The sequence below is a fragment of the Centroberyx gerrardi genome, chromosome 4 (assembly GCF_048128805.1).
Source record: "Centroberyx gerrardi isolate f3 chromosome 4, fCenGer3.hap1.cur.20231027, whole genome shotgun sequence".
NCBI classification, from domain to species: domain Eukaryota; kingdom Metazoa; phylum Chordata; class Actinopteri; order Beryciformes; family Berycidae; genus Centroberyx; species Centroberyx gerrardi.
The window spans coordinates 4,922,627-4,944,136 of record NC_136000.1 but is presented as its reverse complement, the minus strand read 5'-3'; the positions used below and the strand labels follow the sequence as shown (position 1 = coordinate 4,944,136).

General features: G+C 43.9%; 1 protein-coding gene across 3 annotated transcripts in view; it reads left to right on the top strand.

Moving 5' to 3' along the window:
* Nucleotides 1–13,364: 13,364 nt before the first annotated feature.
* The window catches only part of met (MET proto-oncogene, receptor tyrosine kinase), a 73,872-nt gene continuing 65,726 nt past the window's right edge, over nucleotides 13,365–21,510 (top strand). For all 3 annotated transcript variants that reach the window (XM_078283129.1, XM_078283128.1, XM_071925522.2), the window contains exons 1-2: nucleotides 13,365–13,618; nucleotides 15,370–16,573. In XM_078283129.1, the coding sequence (XP_078139255.1) occupies nucleotides 15,371–16,573 (1,203 nt within the window). In that variant the 5' untranslated portion in view covers nucleotides 13,365–13,618; nucleotide 15,370. The remainder of the gene's footprint in view (nucleotides 13,619–15,369; nucleotides 16,574–21,510) is intronic.

The following is a 21,510-nucleotide window of genomic DNA, read 5'->3' as shown; positions in this document are numbered from 1 at the left end:
GGTGGGAGCCGTTTCCAGAGCCCGGCGGGGATGTTTGGAGGTGAAGGGGCGTGGCCACGCAGCTCCTGGCCCCGCCCCTTTTTTACCCGTTTCCGTCAAAAGCTGTTTTTTCTCTCCGGTGCTGGTGTAACCAACGGGTGGGCACAGGAAATCAAGGGGTCGTTCTCTGGGGTTTTTGTTGTTGATTTGATTGTGTTGTTTAGTTTTTTTTTTTATTCTTCACTGTTAACATTGTCAAGCAAGCAAGCAAGCTCTCTATCTGTTTTCTGCTGGTTGGAATTAGTTTTTCCACATGATGTAAATTCCTTCCATTCTTGCAATTTCTGTGGATAGCTTATCACTTTGCATTGATTGATTGGTTCATGTGATGAGGGGGTTGGGGTGTGGGGGGGGGGGAGTGTCGCTGTCCTCTGTACGCTTGCTGGGTCTGTATGTGTGTGTTTTGGAGCCTTTGGGTGGGGTGGGGAGGTGAGGATGGGAAAGTGAGTGTCACAGTAGGGAGAGAGAGCGCTGCCAAATTCCGCCTGACTCAGCAAAAACAAAACAACCCCGAGCCAAACCTCTCAGCAACACCCCTCCCTCTGCCCCCACCCCGCCCCGCCCCCCGCCCCCACCCTGTGCCCCACCCAGCCCTCCCATCCCCCTCCACACACCCCCGCCCCCTAACCCACCCAGCTTCCCAGCAGTCTGACACACTGAACCTGCCCTCGTTTCTGCATGCACCCGTGTCACCTTTGCCGACAAACTCGCCGTCCGCCCGGACCGCCCGCCCGCCCGCCACGCCCGGCCCGGACCGCCCGCCGCGCCCCGGGCCGCCCACCGCACCCGCCACGCCACCTGACTGAGACGCCAGCGATGCAGAAGCGATCTTCCAGCGTCCGGGTTCGCTCGCTCTCTGCATCGGCTTCCACTTCGCCCTCCGCCTCAAACGAAAGAGCCTAAATTTCTGCTAAGCCCAAGTATTCAGTGCATTATCATCCTCATAATTGCGTATGTGTGTGACAGAGAATGTTAGCCTTTGAATTTCGGTGATATATCACACAAACTGTGTTTTTCTTTTTGTTTTGTTTTGTTTTTTTGAGACCATTTAGGCCTTTCCTTTTCCAGTGAAGCTCCAGGCTTTAAAATGCACATTGCCGTAGTTGTAGGTAAACACTTTTTTTTCTACACTATGAAGATGAAGAACTTTAAGGGGTTTATTTCAATGCTGTTTTGATATCTTTGCCAATTATATGTACTGTATGTATGTTTATGCACAAGATGACTCATGGTAAGACTTTACCTTACTATGGCCTTATTCCAGTGCACCAGCCTATGGAAAAGTATTGTTAGTGGATAGTACTATGAAAGTATTTTGTGAAAATCTGCCTTCTATATAATGTAGCTACGAAGGTAATGTAAGTTTTTCTTACACACTGTGGTACTTACAGCACTTTTCCAGAGGATAATACACTGGAATAAGGACAGTGTGAGGTGTAAAGTGTTACTTGAGATGCATGGTTATCTGGTTATCATTTTCTAGCCCCCTCCAGATGTTTTTTTTAGGAATTTTTTGTCTTTCCCCCCCCCGACTAGTTTGGTCTGCTGCCCTGCTTCTCCACTGTGGACACAATGCTGACAAGGACTAGCATCAAACTGAGACCTCCCGCCGGGTGGGTGGGGTTGTTGGGTGGGGGGGTGGGGTGGGGTGGGGTGGGACACATTAAAATTTGTGCACATTAAAATTTAATATAATCCAATCTGCATTTGTTTTTTTTATTTTGTCCACAATTGAATAACCCGGATGCCAAAAGTGATCACTACAGCCCACCCATTCAAATTGAGCCTCCTCGTGTATTTGATAAGATCTAGCATTTCTTAAGGTTTTTTTTGTTGCTTTTCACTTGTGATATTTAGTCATGATGATACTAATTGTGTAATAGATCACGCCTTGGAAATCCCCCCCCCCCCCCCCCCCCCTCCCTTTTCTCATGATTTCAGTTCCCTCTATAAATAAGTTGCCACCACCAGAGATAACTGCATTTTAAATTGCAGCTTCTGTATCACCAAGCTGGCACTGCTGCCTATATTAATATCTATGATTTCTATTGATTTGCATTGTGAATATATTTATGTGAATTTGAGCCCCCTGACATATTGCCGGTGCGCTACGTCCGCTGGCAGCGATGTTCCCTTTAAAGAATAACAGAAAAAGAAATGCAATGTCAGCCCAAAGATGGTGTAGAAGGTAAGACCCCACACTTGGGAACCATGTGTATCGATAAACTCCCACCAGACTCCCCCCACACTCAAAAAAGACAGTCCTTTTATTACAGAGAAAACATTTCACTCACCTTTTGTCCGATAAAACAGGAGGTATTGATGCTCATAACTTGTAGTGACATTTAGTTGATTGACCAGGTGAGTTTTAAGTTACAGGTACAGCACAGGTTGTCACTGCCATATAGCCACTAAGCCTCACTTGACCTGTGAGAAAGCAACACCTGCATCTTCAATCAAACGCAGCTGGAAATTCAGCGGAGACGGACATAAGGAAACACTCTCAAAAAGTAAAAACACTGGACAGCGTGTCTGGAAAACCATTTCCACCGTCCATGAGTTAGAATGGAAGCACCTGAACCGAAAACTATGCTACACTGAATCTTCCAAATGTCAGACTAGACTGTTATAATTGAGAATATGCAGGTTTAACAGAGACAGTGAAGTTCAAGTTATTGCATAAGTCGAGTTTCATTCCTAAATGAGAAAGCCATCATCTGAGAAGAATGATGCCTTCTCTTAGAAAAAATTAGAACAAATGATGCTGCTTTTTAAAGAATAGTCGGTAGCTTTAGTCCTTGTTGACAAAATGAAAAAAAAACATTTACAGACTCTATTTTTAATGATTAATTTAAGGTGGATATGCAACATTAGGAAGAGAACTCTTCATCTGAATGCAATCAAAACCTGTTGGAGGGTCATCGCATGGCAGTATAAGGTTATTTTGACCTACAGTGTTAGCTTGGTTTGCAGTAGACACAGTAGCAACTGGTTCCATTCATTTCCATTAAAGAAAACAGTCTGTTGCAGCTACCTGTGGAAAAAATCCATAAGAATGAAGCTGGAGCAGAGCCACTGAAAAACATCATTTCCAGCAGCAGTCCCCTCCAAACCCTTGACTAACGTTTGTGTCTGAGTTTCTCTCATGCCAGCCCCTGTAGTATTGCTCACAGGCTTTCTGTTGCCAGGCTTGGTACAACATTTCCATGGTTACAAGAGAAACAAATAAAACTGTTGGGCAATACTCAAGAGACTGTATTCAAGTCTTAATTTACACCAAAAGTATGCACATAAATATGCGGCCCAAGGCAAGCCTCGTCATTTACTGAAAACTGTATTATTCATTTATAACATGTTTAGGCCCAGTTCAGTCAACACAGGCATTGTTCATTGTCTGAATCATCTGATTTCAATGGATGCAGCAGACTGAGAGCATCAGTGCAGGAGTTTTTAATTCAATTATGAAGAACTTAAATGAAAACTGGTTGTTAGTCTACAGTCTATACCAGTCCAGCATGTGCAGAAGTTGTTCAGAAGGGTGACTGACAACCTGTTTCTACAGTTTATATTCACATTTCAGGCATTTAGCCAACATCTGACTCACAACAAATGGCAAACAGAGTGCGATTTTCAAAATTACAAGCCACCAGTAGTAAGACACACAAGGGTCAAGGTTGCAAATCCCTGACGATACCGGTAACAAATATCCCTGTGTCCCTACAATCATCATGCATGACAGAGAAGTTCAATGTAGAGAAATAAAACCATTGGAGAAAAGGAAGAAAGGCAGAAAGACTTGCTTCCATGCAAATTGTAAGAAAAATATGGGGAAAATTGCATATCATTTGTATCTGCTACCACCCTTAAGATCTATAGCAAATAGAGTTTGTACAACAGACAGAAACAAGCGAAACAGATGGCCATTGACCAGTGAGGGGGCGTGAGAGCATTCAAGCACAGCACAGCCGTAAACACACTCAACCTGACTGGCATATGCTTCATCTCCCGCAACAGAGGAGAACGACTGAGCCGGCCTCCACCTAGCTAACAAGCTGCAGGTAAAGGTCCTGGCAGAGTGAGACCCGCTCACGGAGCTCCGGAGGGGAAATTTCCAAAGCTTCACACAGCAGGAGCGGAGCAGACATAACAGGAGGATGAGAGAACACAGAGACGGCAGTGTTACCGCCGGGCTGGACAGTGACGACTAGGAGCTACCGGCTGTGACTTGATACAGACAGAGCGAGAAATTACCACCAGCTACCAGCCCACTGCTCCTTTGTCTGTGGCTGGTAAAATTGTACTGAATTTTTAGCCACTTTGGCAGGTGATCAGGTATCATTTGGGGGTCCTATTCCGCTCTTTAAACCTAGGTGGCTGGTGAAATAGTGAAAGTGGTGGATGAAGTTTCAAATTTACCAGATCCTGCGTTGACTAAATTGCCCATAGGTGTGAATGTGAGCGTCTGTCTATCCGTGTTCACCCTGTGATAGACTGAAGACCAACCTGTCCCGGGTGTTTCCCTGCCTGCCACCCAATGCATGCTGGGATAAGCTCCAGCTCCCTGAACCTGAACAGAAATAAGTGGGTAAAGAAAATGAATGAATTTGCCCTGTGGACAAAGATAGTTAGCTTTGATGTTTTAGACATATTGGAGATGTTTTAGACATATTGGAGATGTTTTAGACATATGAAGTATTGGCATAGAAAGTTAATTTGTTGAGGGAACAAACTCCTGCAAACTCTCTGCTGAGATCCTTTCCTCAACTGTTACAATGCAATGGCTCCCTCTAGTGATACAACCTCAGAACTGCATGTACATGCTGAACAGTGAGGAAAATATAAGGAATACCTTCCTGTTATGGAGTTTCACCTTCCTTTTTCTACAATGTGTGTCTCAATTGTCTTTTTTTTTTTTCTTTAACAAGTCTCGTCTGCTTCATCTACAATTTCCTTTTCATGCCTGCAGTGGATTGAATAACTGAAGTCAACAGGGGGATCAGAGCTTTCCCCTGGATTAACTGAGTCAAGGGAAGACAAAGTTTTTCTAATATTTTGTGTAAAATAATGTATTTCAAGCCATTAAAATAGAGTAATAAAAAACGGTCTGCCATGTTACATTACATGTTATTTGCCTATGGAAAAGTTAATAATTCAAAACTGACACGTAAACTTGTGTGAGTGAGTGCAATAAAAGTGTTGACTGATTTATCCGCTCTGTTCACATGATTTATTACATTGCATTGCATGATAGGCATTTAGCTGACACTCCTATCTAACGTGAGTACATCAGTGGATTAACAGTAGTTTAAACTTATATTCTCAAGTCGTCAACATTACAAGCAGAAGAAGTTCAGGGGTCAAAGAGCCACAGCGGCCAGACGGTAGGTGTAACAGACTCGAGGGAGACGTGATGTTGGGTCTCCTCCCTGCTCCTCGGGTCAGGATGAGTCAGTCTGACAGCACGGTGTTCGTCAGTGGAAACACAGAGGCCAGGTGACATAAACACTGTGGCTTCTCAACACCTGGAGGGCTGCAGCACCACCAGCTGTTTCCTATCGCAACGGACACAACACACACAGCGGTGAGGGTTAGACACAGTGATCCACAGTGTGATTTGTTGCTGTCAAATACATCAAGTAAGAGATAGTCACCTTCTGTTTAAGAGGATATTTTCACATCTACGTCATTTTAGATGGGTTGGTTTTGTTTAGCCAAGATCCATTAAGGCTCGACCCCTGACCCCGCTGCTCTGCTGTCCGCCTGCTGCCTACACAGCGCTCAGAGAGGGAATTTTGACTTTGCTCTCACCGTCATCTGTGATGTTTTTGCCAGTGTGCATTGTTTATGTTTGTCATTAGAGATGGGACGATATGTCGAAATTCAATATATTGCAATACAAAAATGTGACAATACGTATCGTGGGGCAGAAAAATGAATTGTGATATTAACTCCATTTTATTCTGGTGTAGTAATCACAAATGAGACAGCTTGCCCATCACAGTTTCACAAGCTCTCCATCCAAATTATATTATTTTCACTTTGTAATGATATTTTAAAATCCCATATTGTATCAAATCATATCGTCCCATCCCTATTTGTCAATGATGCAGCTTTCTTGGCCAGGTCTTTCAATCAAGAGATTTCTGATCTCAAATCGGACAACCTGGCTAAATAAAAGGGAAAATCTAAAGATCATCATTGCGGCCCTTTGGTCAACTCTTCCCTCAGACTTCTACCTCTCCTTCTTTCATTTCTAATCACACTTTGAGTCATTTTAAAGAAGACTATCATGACAAACTGCTGGATGCTCGTGGCTCACAACCATCGGTGGGCGCTGACTGCACATTCGTCTGGAGGAGCGGAGGAGTTCTGTCCTTCCCGATCTCTTGACAGACATCCGCAGCTGAAGCAGATTTGTCAGAGGATAATCTCCTGGACTTTGAGACTTTTTACAAAGCCAATTTCTTGGGTCAAATCATGCAACACTACACTCTGTGTTCTGCAGCATGTCCTCCTTGTTTGGTTTCAACAAGCGAGTCCTCAGTGAGGCTGCTGCTGTTCTGGATCGCTGCTGGTCTGCAGACCACCGTGTCAGAGTTCTTAAATCAAAAACCCAGAGATCTACGGACTTCATTATCTTAGTGTTATCTCACATGTATGGCACTGTGGCACTTTGAATCGTCTATATGTTGTGTTTATGTCGCACATTAAATTGAGATTTTCTTTATGTTAAATGTCAGTGATTTTTCACCCAGACTGAAACTAACTCCACCAGCCAATTCAATTCAATTCAACTTTAAAACTCCCTGAGGGGAAATTCTCTTTGTAGACAGATGCATAAAAACAAGCATAAATATATATCAACATAAATACACCAAACTACATACAGTAAGACATAGGCTAGCACAAGACACAATAGCCATATATTAAGAAAGTCATCATCACCACGAACTTGAACAAATGACCATTAATTAGATGCTGATTAAATATCTGTGACCTTGGGCTGTGTGAGATGATTTGTTTCACAGAGGCTGCTGCATATTTAATGAAAAGGATACAGATTTTGCTCTTTCGCACAGTTATTACCTTATTTCTAATGTTACACTGTATTTTATTCTAGGTTTTTGTACTATGCTGAACCTCTTTTCCACCCAGTCTCCTCAGTTTGTCCTTGTTGAGTTACACTGGCTCCTTTGTAACCGAACTTGAAATGAAAGTGGGTCATCGCAGGGAGACAAGATCCTTGATCCAACATTTTTTGGGGGCAGAATGTGAATCTTTTGGCCCGACGCTCCATCAGCTGTTGCAGCAGTGAATAGTGAAGATGATGAAGCATTTCTATGACATCAAGCCGGAGGAAGGCTGGCAGAGCTCCATCCCCCCCCGGGCCGAGCGTCCTCCGTCCAGCCTGTACAGATGTTCCTCCCCCCGGCACACCTGGTTCTCCACCAGCCTGCACTCTTAGAGAGGATGTGTCACTTTTACCAAATACACGGGTCTAGCTTGGCACAACACAACATTATTTTCAATACATCAACATATGGAGAGTTTCTTTCCAAAATAAGACACCCACCTTTTTTAAAAACACCTGCTCTGACACAATGACTGCTAGCATTAAGCTATTAGCCATTTTGAGCCTTTTACTAGAAGAAATGAAAACATTTTGGAAGATATTATCATCTGAGTTGTTTACATAGCTTTTTGGAACGAAACCTTTCATTTGTTGTGCAGAAAAGTCCAACAAATCTTGTTCAGATGTGTTGAAAATGAGTCATCCTTTTTTTTTTTTTTTTTTAAAGTATCTTTTTTTTTGCGAAAGAGACAAACAGGAAGGAAGACGATCAGGCTTCCTCCTGAAGTTACAAGACAACATGTTGTTTCTTCCTCTCTCCTCCCAGATGTGTAGATCTATAGAAATGTAACTTTATAATTTATTATTATTTTTTTTTTTCCCAATACAATTTTATTGAATTTTAATACAATTACATTGACAATAGAATCCCCATCGCCCTTTCCCCCACTCCCTCCCTCCCTCCTACATTGAAAATAATGTTAATGATAATAATAATAATAATAATAATAATAATAATAATAAACCAAACTAAATTCAAGTAGCTTACAGGGCATACATAGGACCAAATAGCCACTGGTAAAATGGACTAGTATTAATATAACAATTACAGAATGATAGATAAGAGATGTGAAAATAAAGAGATAAGTCAAAGCTCATACACAGGCTACTTCTTAAGTTGCACACATCAACATTTAGCACACTATAATTTATTATTAAACTGGATCCCCAACCAAGATAACAGTTTCTCTTTGGTCCACAAGATACATTCATAATATTACAATTTAAAAGTATACAGACTACAAATACTGATTAAGACTTACTGCACATTACATATACAATAGATTGTATTCAAAGAAGGAGAAAGAAGAGGAACAAGAAGAAGAAAATGAAGACAAATACATGGAACAACAAATAGATACCAGGCAGAGTGAAACTGAGTGAAAAGCCCCGAGGCTGCAGTGTGATTTCACTGGTACTTGTCTGTGGTTTATTTTAGTCGAGGCTTCTACAGTAAACAAGCAGGATGGGAGACTTTAAGAGCTCTTGAAAGCTTCCAGTAAACAGTTTAACAAGACGAGACTGACACAGTGGATGGAAACGCAACAATCCAACAAACTGAATGCAGTGAAGTCTTTTTTTATTTTGAGTAGTTATAACTATGGAAATGTGGAGCCAATTTCCCTAAAAACAAAAAAGAAGGCAATTTGACTACGTTTGATTTGATTAGATTATGAAAATATCAAAAGTAATATATTTTTTAATGTTTAAAAACTGAATTTCATGGTCACTGGATTCAAGGGATTCACCTCTCATGTTAGTTTATCCTAACTGTCACCCAGTGTCAGTGGATTCCTATACACATACATATATCTACATATATTAACTGATATTGTCTAATTCAACAGTCAACAAAATGACCAGACATGTATGTTTTGTTTTTGAGTAAATTCTCCCATGATTGTTTTTTTTTCTTCTTCTTTTTTTCACTAGTATTTTTATTCAAAGACATGATAATAAAACAATACAGCAGTCAATATAATGATATGTGATCACATTTTGTTTTTGTTTTTTTTTACAACCCAAAAGGAAAAAATACAATGCTGGAAAACCAAATTCTCCCATAATTGTAACAGATGTTGTCTGTGTTCATAATACCAAAACCTTTTGACCTTTTGTGCTGTTCTTGATCACTTTGAGACACATGTAAGCTTTTATCATCATCATTTTATCATAACAACATGTGCAACAAACTAAACTCAACTACTACTAAAGCCACGGAGTTAGTTTAGAGCTAGAGCTGGGTTATGGCTCTGAATTTCAAGAAAACCATGTGTGTATTTTCCTGAGGTGATAATACCATTCCTTCTTTATTCTTTTTTATTACATCCACTGATGCCCTTTGGTGGGTCTTGATATGAGCGGTGTTGTGACTCCGCCCGTGACGGGGCAGATAGGCAGATACAGACACTGCTGCAACTTATCGAATGGCAGTTTTCGTCTCTCTAAGCTGCAGTTATCATTTCCTGAGCGGTACAAGATAGGAATCTTTTGATTTCCTTTTTCATTAGAAGTGTGCCCCCGACACAAACAAGTAATGTCAGATGAGAGCACCGACCTCTCACTGTAGGCGTGAAATGATGGAGTTTACCGCTCCAGCAGGCTGCCCTCTCACTAAAAGGTCACAGATATGCACTCATACCCATTTAGTTGCATTGAAGATTGCGTTACGGGAAAAATCCACCCTGAAACACTTAAATTCTGTCTAAAAAAACAACTTTCTTGGCGACATAGTTTGCATTTCTGAGCCCTTTTTCTTATTTGGTGGTGTATTTTTCTCATTTGCTTGGATAACAGGTTTTGGTGTCAGTCCCTCAGAATCAAAGAGCCGCTATTTTGCATCGACATTTAACAACCATACAGGGAGAAATCCATCGTAGAAGAAGAGAGAGACCAATTTCTCCACCCACAGGAGCATGAGAGAGACCAGAATGCAAGCCACAAGACATTGCGTTTTGTGTGAGGGCCGCACTTTTGCTTTTTTCTCGGAAAAACTCGCTCCTCTATCACTATCGCACCTGTGGCACCCGCATCTGCACCTACATGTAAAACCCTCAGCTGAATGCAACAAGTCCACGCCACTTTTCCGGGGGTTGCCAAAAGGCATTCTGGGAAACGTAGGAAATCACTAACTGAAGTAGAAGTAGTAGAGGCAGGTTGAGGGAAAGTGGGTTCACCAGAAAATAACTATAGGCCTAACACTTTCTCACAAAGTAATTCCTGCAGTGCATTGAACATCATTGGACTTGGAATTGGGCTTTTCCTTTTTCAAAAACTAGCTAAAGATGGCACACAAATATGAAGCTTAGATGTGTATTTCAATGGCATAAAGCCGAAATAAAGGCCCTGATGTTTCCGCAAGATACTTTCAGGGTCAAAAGAAAAAAAAACTTTGAATTGAATAAACATCTATGCTTGATATTTGGATCTTCATCAATAGCCATGTGTCAAAAAAGACACTGAACCCCCACCTGCTCCCTCGTTATGACTCACTGTGGATGGGAGCATCAGCTAAAATGTTTCTTCCCTCGGCTTGACCTCCATTTCACGTAAAGCTCCCTTTATTAACTGCTCCTTTGTTATCTGCCATGAACCTTAATGATCCTCGACCAAGCCAAGTCTGTCAATGGAGATATATAGTTGAGTGATTGAGGCGGGAGACGCTTTATCACCCCTACGTCCATGAACTGAAGGAGCGGAGAGAGGTAAAAGAGTCCATCTGCAGAATGAAGCGGCCGGGGGCCTCCGACGGGTCAAGAGCATCAATCAGAGTTTACGGTGACCGGATCCCTCCCGGTCAGCAGTTAACCAGGGTTTGTATTGACCCCGCAGGTGATAAATATCCTCCCTCGGACTATAGGGTTAGGTACACGAGATGGATGACAGGAGCGGCAAATCAAGACCGAGCGCAGCCCTGCTCCTCCCTGATAATCCCTCGCCTTTGTCTGTAAGATTACTCTCTCTGCCTTCTATTCATTAGCTGGATATTACCTTGCCCTCGGGCTCATTTCACATCGCTGGAGAAAACAAGCGCCAGTTCACCTTGTGTACCAGCAGATGGCACCATAATAAGTCAGTTGCATGCTGTTGGAGGGAGATTTAATGCCACTAAACACACACACACACAGCAAATTATACATCTAAAACTTCTCAGTCCAGGTTTTCTCTCAGCTCTCCTGTGTGGCCTCAAACACATGCAGTGAAAACTGGTTGTTTTGCAGGAGGTGCGCAGGATGCAGATCATTCCTGCAGCGCGTGTCATACATCGGCGTTTCCAGATTCCACACGCCAACAACCGGTTCATTACAGTTGTGAGGTTCACCACCGGACTGACCTTTTCCTTCTTCTCCTTCTTCAGCTGCTCTCCTCCAAGAGAGAGGGCCCCAGCCGAAATGGAGTTCACCACCACAGGAGCCACACAGACACACCCCTCGGGTATACAGTCACACACACACGTACACGTACACACACACACACACACACCCTGTGCCGGACACACCCCTTGGAAACTGCGTCAGAAATACCCCGAGGTACTGCAAAACACAGCTACTCTAACAAACACAGACTGCAGAAAGTGCGGGAGTGTGTTGGGAAACTACTGGCTCACCATAGAGGTGTGATGAAAGTTAGTAATGAGAGGGCATGAACTTCAGACAATGCTCTTTTATAAGAGTCCTTTTGCAAGAACACACTTGCATTACACTTGCATTTTGAGGCATTTAGCTGATTCTCTCAGCCAGTGACGCTTAAAATGAGCGGAGAAACAAGTTAGGGCAGCGGGAGTTTCAGTGTCTTGCTCAAGGACACTTCAACAGGAAACATGGTCATTGATGGACACAATGGCTATTGAAGGATTGAACTTGTGACCCCCCCCCCCCACACACACACACACACACACACACACACCTACCCCCCACCAACTACCAGGAGTGCTGTTTTTGTCAGGGAAATCAGAGAAAAGCCAATGAATTTGGGGGTTTAAGAGAAGGCAGAGAAGTCGTCAATTAAATGGGGTAAATGTAAATTTACCCCATTGATTTTGAAACTTCAGCATCACTGGTTTGTACAGAAAATGTCTCTAACATTTCAGTCATGGATGGTCAAGTTCAATTCTAAAACTCAAAACTGCAGCCAATTGACAGCAGCTTGGCATTTCTAGTGTTAAAGATGTGGAAAAGGAGAGAGCAAACCGCTATTCTTTGATGATAATCGACATTACCGAAACAACATACCACATCCATGTCATGGAGTGTAATGTCTCGTTTTAGTCTGAAGATGTCATAAACTCCATCACCTCATTCATCTGATTACTTCAACACACTGCACCTGAATGTTCATCTCACCGAACCCCTCAGATGTCACTGAGTCTGTCAGAAAGTGAATGCCAGCCGCCACTCAGCAGCCTTACCTTCTCATTTTCCTTCCACACTCTGTTATCAGGACTCCCAATCCCCTCTGTTCCAACTGCCCTCCTTTCAGGAAATGGGACAAAGGGATTTTTTGTGCTGCCAGCTGTGATTCATGGCTGAGACACACAGTTGGTTTAGCCTTTATAACTTACCTCATTATTTACGGCTGAATGAGCCGTTTTAACATGACAACCAGTAGCCTGACTCACACAGGGGTCTGGGGCAGGAACTGGGAGTCAGGTGGAACTTGTAACACTCATGACTTTTACATTTTTTTGTGAGCACGTATGGATGCATTAGTATAAAATAAGCTGTAAAATAAGCTTTATTTGTTTGAAAAATAAATTGTCAACGTGGTAATGGTTCCCCCTATTCAAAGATAACTGCACCCAAACTCAGTTACCCCCCTTTCCAGGCTGATGTAAGACTTCATAAGGTAACTTCATGGTATGCATCATAGCACGAGGTATCAAACCAGTATAAGTTATATGAGGACAGGGTTTTTTAAAGAGGAAAAAGCATGAATTAATGCTTCTCTGTAAATATAATTGATTTTGTTTATATCGGTGGTTGTTTACCACGTGATAATCAACAAATTATTTGGCACTTCACCACTTCTCGATTTCCCAACAGTTCTTTCCTACCTGTTTTTCGGTCTCACCTGAACTCCAGAGACTGAGGAGCCTCATCACCTGGACGCGTCACGGTGCCATTTGGAGAGGCGGAGCTTTACGCACCATGAGAGCGGAGCTGAGATGTGAGAGCAGCAGCGTGCTGGATGCAGACAGAGTGACCCGCACAGGTTCGCATTCTGCCGAGAGCAACGAGTCACTGTGAAACTATTGGAAAACAGGCAAAGCCAGCCTGGAAAAAAAAAGCGACGAGTCATTCTGGGATTTTCATTGAGGGAAAGGCGCAGAGAGAAATCCAAAGCGATCCGTTTGGACTTGATGAAGAAGTGAAGAAGTCCCGCTTTTGGAGAGGCCGGCGGAATATGATTTGAACCAAAGAAACCTACAAAACTGTTGCGCGCTAACAGGTGAGATTTGCGTCTTCTAATTTTGTCTCACTTTGCTGACTTTGCACCGTATTCATTCAATAGTGAACACAATAACTCCCGTGTCGCACCAGTTGCTGTATTTTGATGCGTAAAAACGCAGATGTTGCCTGACTCTATAACTCCCCTCCTCTCCTCCTCTGAATATCGCAGGCTGTGTTGAAATGTTGTTCTGAAACTCATAACAGCATTTCACCAGCGTCCTTTTTGTGTTTTCTGGGGCCACTTGCCATGAGTCACTTTCCTCTCAAATTGAAAACCTTTTCACTGTTTCCCAGAACCTTTTGTCCTTTGAAATAACAACCATGCACTGAGGCTGTAAATGCATTGTGTCTGCTGCAGGTGCGCGATAATAGTGTGGAACTGACTTTTCGTGCCCCCTATTACTCATGATTTTACACCAAAAACAAGTTATCACTCATCTGCTTATTCCCTGACGATTATTCCCTGGTATGTTTTTTACAGATCTACGATGGCATCACTATAGTATTTGTATGGGGACTTAGAGTGTGTCTTTGGTAGTCCGTAGTGAATTTATAGTGACCTTATCGCACTTTATGTTATTTTTTATCTCCTATATTACTATAATACTATAATATTCCTATAGCGACCTATAGTTCTGCAGTATTATTTGCGTCGTATTCTTCTAAAGTTTTATCATAGGACTGCTATAGTTCTTTTCATAGGGGTTTGGCGGCACGCACCTGTTAGTATGTTTTTTAATCTCATCTTTGAAATACTGTAGCCTATTTGAATGTGGAATGTGAAAAGCCTGAGTTTTCCCACAAATGAGTTTCTGACGGTGAGATATCAGTCATCAATCAATCGTTCAGAATGTGCGCAGAGGGGATTTCGGTGAAGTCATGCGTCGCTGTAGACTTTTTCATATGAAATCAAAACTTCCGTAAGATGTTATTGTGCTGTTTTTGTTTGTTTGCACCCGCTCGTTTTGGAGATCGTGTTGAAACCACAACTAGATAGGGATCATGCAAATCCACATCTTGCAAATTCTCTGCTAAATTTCTCTCTCTCTCTCTCTCTCTCTCTCTCTCTCTCTCTCTCTCTCTCTCTCTCTCTCTCTCTCTCTCTCCTAAAAGCATCTCCCAGTGGATTGCCATTTAGGTGCTGAGGCTATTTATCATTTTGCACTGATGGCCACACGCGGCCCCCCGAGACACTCCCCACTCCTCTCTCTTTTTAATTGAGTTTATCTATGCTCCCTTGGGCTTGCTGTCTAAACTTAGGCCCGTGGTTGCATCGCCTCCTGGGTGATTCACCGCTTTGCCTTGCGCTGTGGCCGTTTGGGAAGAGCACTGCCCGCCACAGAAGTGCTGCTCGGTCGGCAGCAGTGCCTCAGCCCTCATGAGTCTCTCTGCTGGCTTGTCCAGGGTCAGCGGAGTCATAAGTAGAAGCGCTGAGGAGATTGATATTGAAGCTTTGTGTCACCATAATGCCTCGAGTCACATCAGTATGACTGCTGCCCTGCTTTGCTGCTGTGGTAGTGAGTAAACCCTGGCATTAGACCCCAACACAGTTCCACTTGTGAGACACTTGTTTCCCTCCAATGATCTCTATTCAGCGGAGATTGCTGCTTTTTCCACACACTCACACTCCACACCAGCGAGGCCAGTCTATTCAGAGATATTCATGATGAATGTTTTTAGTCTTTGTGTTCCAACAGGAATGTTTTACCAAGTCATTTCTCATGTCTCGCTGTCTTATTTCTGGAACAGGATGAATCTCCGCTCGTTGGACGCCGTTCATGTTGTCGTCCTGTTCTGGGCTCTGTGCCCCGCGGTGAGGAGCCTGTGTGATAAATCACCTGAGAGCTCCAGACTCAACCTGTCGGTCACCTACGACCTCCCTACTTTCACCGCCAACTCCACCATCCAGAACATGGTGACGCTGAACGGGATCATATACGTGGGGGCCGTCAACCGGATCTACGCCCTGTCCCCGAACCTCACCAAGCTGTCCGAGTACCACACCGGGCCGCTGTTGGGAAGCCAGACCTGCGGCCGGAAACAGGACAAGGCAGGCCGCTCCAAGATTGTGGACAACCATAACATAGCCTTGGTGGTGGAGACCATTTACGACAAGGGGTTGTTCAGCTGCGGCTCGGCAGACCACGGCGTTTGCCGCCGTCACGTCCTGGATGACGGCACCAGCCCGAAAACCGTCGACGAAGAGGTCAGCTGCTTCTCAGATTATAGGGACAGGTTTCAACCCAGTGACCCGAATCTTGTCACCAGCCCCTCAGGCACCCAGGTGCTCAACGTGGAGAGCAACGTCATCCAGTTTTTTGTCGGGAACTCTGAGATCCCCGGCCTGGGAAACATATCCAGGAGCGCCACCGAGCCTCACACCATCTCTGTCCGAAAGATGAAGACGAGCCAAAACGGCTTCACCTTCTTCTCCAACCGCTCGTACATCGATCTGATCCCGTCGCTGCGTGGAAACTACTACCTGCGCTACGTTTACTCATTCCACAGCGGACCCTTCACCTACTTTCTCACCGTGCAGCGGGTGAGCAGGGACTCCCAGGCCTACCACACCCGCATAGTCCGCATGTGCTCCTCTGACCTGGAGATCCGCCGCTACGTGGAGATGCCCCTCGAATGTATCAGCACCAACAAGAGACGGCGGCGCTCCACCAACGACCAGAAGGTGTTCAACGTGCTGCAGGCGGCCCACGTGGCCAAGGTGGGCCACAACGCCGTCCTGCAGAAGCAGCTGAATGTGGACGAGGACGACGACGTGCTGTTCGCCGCCTTCGCCCAGAGCAAGCCGAACTCTCCGGAGCCCACGGCTAACTCGGCCGTCTGCGTCATCTCGCTGAAGAACATCAACAGCCTGTTCCAGAAGTACATGCAGATGTGCAGCACGGTCGACCCGTACCACTTCACCGGGTCAGACAAGAAGTCCTGCTACAATGTGGTAAGAGCTGGGTGGGGATGGGGTTTTGAAGAGGGGCAGCCATTGTAGAACTCTCACTGTTTATTGCATGCACTGCATATGATGGACCATGATGCATCACTGCTGCTCGGGTGCTCCACCTCTGAGAGGATGTTTTTGAAAAATGTAAAAGTTGCTGTCTTGTCAGCTGGCAGAAACACAAGTGTTTTTTTTTGCCAAGAATTAATTAGAGAGACGTGACTTTTGCGCTACACTACAATATTACATAATGTCTAATTTATTACAACTTATTACATTTGAGAGATAACAGGCAGCAGTGGCGCAGTGCCAGTGCATGACAGATGCCAAATAGATGTTTGATAGAGACTTCTATAATGGCTACCATTGTATTAACACGTAATGTTTATTACTGTTGATTTTTATGCCAAACATAACGCTGTTTGAGGAGATTACTTACTGTATGAGTGTACAGCCTGCAGAAACTTTCTGTGTCCAAAAATCTACTTTTATATTTTACAATGCATTTGCAATGGCTTGACTTATGGCAGGCAATGCCAGATACCAACTACAGCAGTAAATGCCAAAATTGATGATGTAATATTTACTTTTTTCCATGTTAGGCATTTAGCTGACACTGTTATCCAGAGTGGCAGAGTCAGTGCAACAATAGAATAAGGTCAAGGGACATAAAAGGACATGGTTTCGGTTTCTGCAGAACAGCAACACAGTTCGATAAACACAGTGTCGTGGTTTAGGTGTGACATGGTTTTACACCGTCTGTTAGACAATAAAAACAAGCTTCTATCAGTCATCTGGTGTGTGGACTTGGGTTGGTTTTTATCTTATAGATTTATAAGCCTGGGTTCTTTATCTGGTGCAGACAGGTTGGCCGGTTCAATCAGCCAGTGTGTCTTTCTCTGTCTAAGAGTCCTTGAGCAAGACACCGAACCCCAACCTGCTCCTGGCTGCTCCCTGACCTCTGACCCCTCTGGTGAAGTACTTCCAATGTCTGCCTCACAGGAATATGTGAAGAGACAAATTCCTGATTACAGTGTGTCTAATACATAGACCGTATAAAAAAGATGGACGTAGTGAGTGATGTCACCCATTGGCTTCTGAAGGGCCGTTTTGAAGCCTGGAGAATGTGTTTACTTTTTTTGGAGCCAGTGCAGCTAATGCGAGGCCGAGGGTGGAGTTTGGGGTGTCTGCAGATCCGCAGCGCCTCCTGCTATTGGTCCGTAATCTGCCACCTGTCGATCACTGGGCAGGCGACCTGTCAATCACTAGGAAAACAACCCTCGTTTTTATCTGTTATATCCCATTAACGACACAATTGTTTTGAAAATCGCCATAAGGACACACATTAGAAGAAGTGAAATTAGCTACTGAGGCCATAACCTCTTGTGAAAAAAATTCATTGACTTGGTTGTGGTCCCATTGACTTGCATGGAGTTGGGCCAGGGTTGGAGTCTTTTTGGAGCGGGCCTCAGGCAGATGTTACAGGAATTGCCGCCTACCGACATTTCCGTATTGGCTTCAAAATTCACCCGACCTCAGACCTGTTTTTTATCTCCTGCTATCCTTATAGACTCGGGTTGATTACCTCCTGTATACCTTAAGCCAGTTTCCCCCTCATGCTGTGAGTCAGTCGTTACTTCGCAGGTCTTCACTGCCTTGTCTCTGTCCTCCAATCCATCAACATTGACCCAATCAATCGGTTAAATCACCTGATCAATAGTGACATGAATTTAACTGCCGACCACCTGACAAAGGATGTCAATATGTGTAACAGCGCTGCCCGCTCTCTGACTTCATCATTACCTAACCTTACCTCTGGAGTCAGCCAGTACTGTATATTAACAGTATATCACCAGTCAGGCCTTGGTCCTCTGGATATTTATAGGCTCCCAATGGGGAAGCACATGCAGAGTAACACCAGATTAAGGTGCTAACACCCAGCGCTCCCCTGGGGTAGACATCTGTAAGAAAAACAAACATTGGGTGTGTATGTTATTGTGCCGGCTATAGCTTTTTTGTATTAAATGAAGTAATCTGAACATTACTCTGACGTTACTGCATGTGCTTCCCCACTGGGAACATTTATTACTACTGTTGGTTTGGCAAACACACTCCTTTAAGAGTTTTTCTTGACTGCAAGCTCTCATGACATGGAATTGATGACGTCGTTTTTTTTAAAGTTCAGTATGTAGTGATTTTAAAGGCAGAGTATACAGCAGAGAGATGAAAGATGTGACGAAGGTCTTGAGCCAGGTGGTTCAAACCAGCAGCTTTCCCAGTGCATGCTGGGTACCACGGCTCGGTCCTGACAGCTATCTGCAGTGGAGATACACAGACAGGGGAAAGTGAGGAATGCTGGGTGGGGGGTTCGGGGCAGCGCATATCTGACTCTCAGCGAGCCGTGATGAATGGCTCCGGGATAACAGGACATCAGCAGCTGGGCGGAAGATGATCCCGCTGTGGCAGCCGGCCATGCTGGTGAACCCCCCCCCCACCCCCCCACCCCCCGACCCCCCACCTGTTACCACCTGTGGGAAAGTGGAAGTCTCATCCATAACACTGAAGACCCTTCTCGTCTTGGTTGATGATTGGTAGACGAAGAGTGCAAGGTCAGAAGCGCTCCCTTATGATAAACTGGTAGTTCTTGGAGACTGTTTTGCAAATTGTCAATACATTTTTTTTTTATAGTTTTGAACAACTACCCAGAACCATATCAGCTCTATGAGTGGACAACAACAACTCTCCAATCAACATAGTCAACTCCAAATAATTGTCACTGAAAAATCAACTAGATCCCTGTGAAAATTTGCTGTTTATGTGACTTTTAGGCTGGAAATTACAGCCAGGATTTTGCATCATGACTGATTTTTACAAGATTGGACCGAATCCACACTAGATGCTTGGTGATAGCATTTTTATTATGTTAGTAAATTTTTGTATTTTCTCAGTCATCAGTCATTGCTCTAATTTGTCCCCAGAAATCCATATAAGCAGGTTTGGAAGCAGGTTTTGGTGGGAAATATTATTAGATGCAGGGACTTTGCCATGCCTTAGGGTTTAGTGAACTGATGCCTCTGGATTAATTATGAGACGCAGAGTCACCAAACTAACTTGCACAGATGCACAAAGCTTAGAGGAAACGCTGAATGGAGCCCCAAAGCCTGGCAGTGTCAGGCTGCTTTCACATGGACACGATAACTCCACCCCTGCACTCTAAAACCAAGTATTTCCAATGATTTGCACCACGCATGAATGGATTTTTGCTGCGGCGAACAAAGCGCGGGTACCAAGTTGAACTTTTGCACCGTGCGTGAAAACACAAGTCTGAAGTCGTATAGAGACCCTGGTAGAAAAGCTTGTGGAAGCATGTTTCTAACCAAGTGGGCATACCAGGCGTGTTTAAAAATGCAGTGGAGATTAGCGATCTGTGACCATTACATGTTATATTTTCATTTGCCTGGACATATTATACATCCAGCAAGATGACGAGCTAGGAATGGCTCTTCTCCCTGCTTCTTGAAAACACTGAACGCCTATTTTATCACACTACTACAAAAAATCAATGTGCAATTATCTGACAGAATTGCGATTTAAACTGCGATTCATATCAACACAAGTTTTTCTTGCCTTACATTTTTTAGAACTTTAATTTTGTTTAAAGAAAAGTGATTTTGTTAAAAAATAAATAAATAAATAAATAGATATCAGTGTGCAGGATTTACTGAGTTTGAGTATGATGAAATTTGTACTTGATTCATGGACCAAAGATCACCTGCAGATCACCTGCAGCTCTAAAACACCTTGTTCAGAAATCCATTTTGGACGCCCCTCTCTCTCTTAAACAATTAATTGCAGCCTCTGCGATTTGGAAATTGCAGAAGTTCATATTGCGATTTCGATTTATTTTCGATTCATTGTTCAGGTGTAGTACCCTGGCTTCCCCATCTCGTCAAAAGCTGTTCTGTACCAAGTGCTGAGCGCCGAGCAAACCATCTCCTATCTGATAGACCCTTTAGATTAGTGCCTTGCTTCTCCCATTGAGCTACACAGGGAATGGCACCTCTAACCCCGCTCTACCCATTGACAGTGACTGGAGGCATCAAAGCTGTTGTTTTGATCACTCACAAGTGAGAACGCACTATTCCATTATCAGACATTCTTTCCCCTTGACTCATTTGATTACCCCGTCGACATAAAGCATGACCTCAGTTTTGCTGGAGGTACAGGAGCGTCTCTCTGCACTGTGTAATTATCGCCGCTGTTGAATCATCCTTTCGCTCAGTCTGCATGCAAACTCAGTATGTTTTGATAAGTCTGCAAACTGCGGGATTTTAAAGTATGCCGACTTCGCTCCTTTGCAGCTGTGTAGTCACTGTACCTGCAGTACTGTGTTCATTCAGTGATTCCCCTTTCACACACACACACACACACACACACACACACACACTAGAATGTTAATCACCAGGACTGAGCAGAGACAAATGACACAAAAATCTGCCGGTTCAAAATATTTCCGTCTCAGTGGTCAGCCTCCAAACGTGCAGACGCAGCATGTCAAGTGTTGAATTGCTGCAGCCAAAAGAGCTTTCATTTCACTGCAACTGTTTTTGAATTTTTCTTTTATTACTGACGTTCACTGAGGCTCAGTCGTGTCCTCCTGTCTTCAGATGTCAGGGGAAGCAGCAAGAAGCCGTAACGTCGGCCAGCGAGACAAAAGACCATTGAATAACTGCCCACCTGATCCCTTATCCTAGTGCTCAGCCTGGAGTTGAAGGATCTAATCATAGCGCTGCCTAATAGATTTACGACTCATATTCAGTGGCATATGGCAGGTAGGCTCTCTCTTATCGTGAATTACGAGAGAGATAAGCAAGGCCGTAAATCCATAAAAGTTGTAAATGCTGGAGAGAGGCATTCTCAAGCACACATGAAGTTATTTT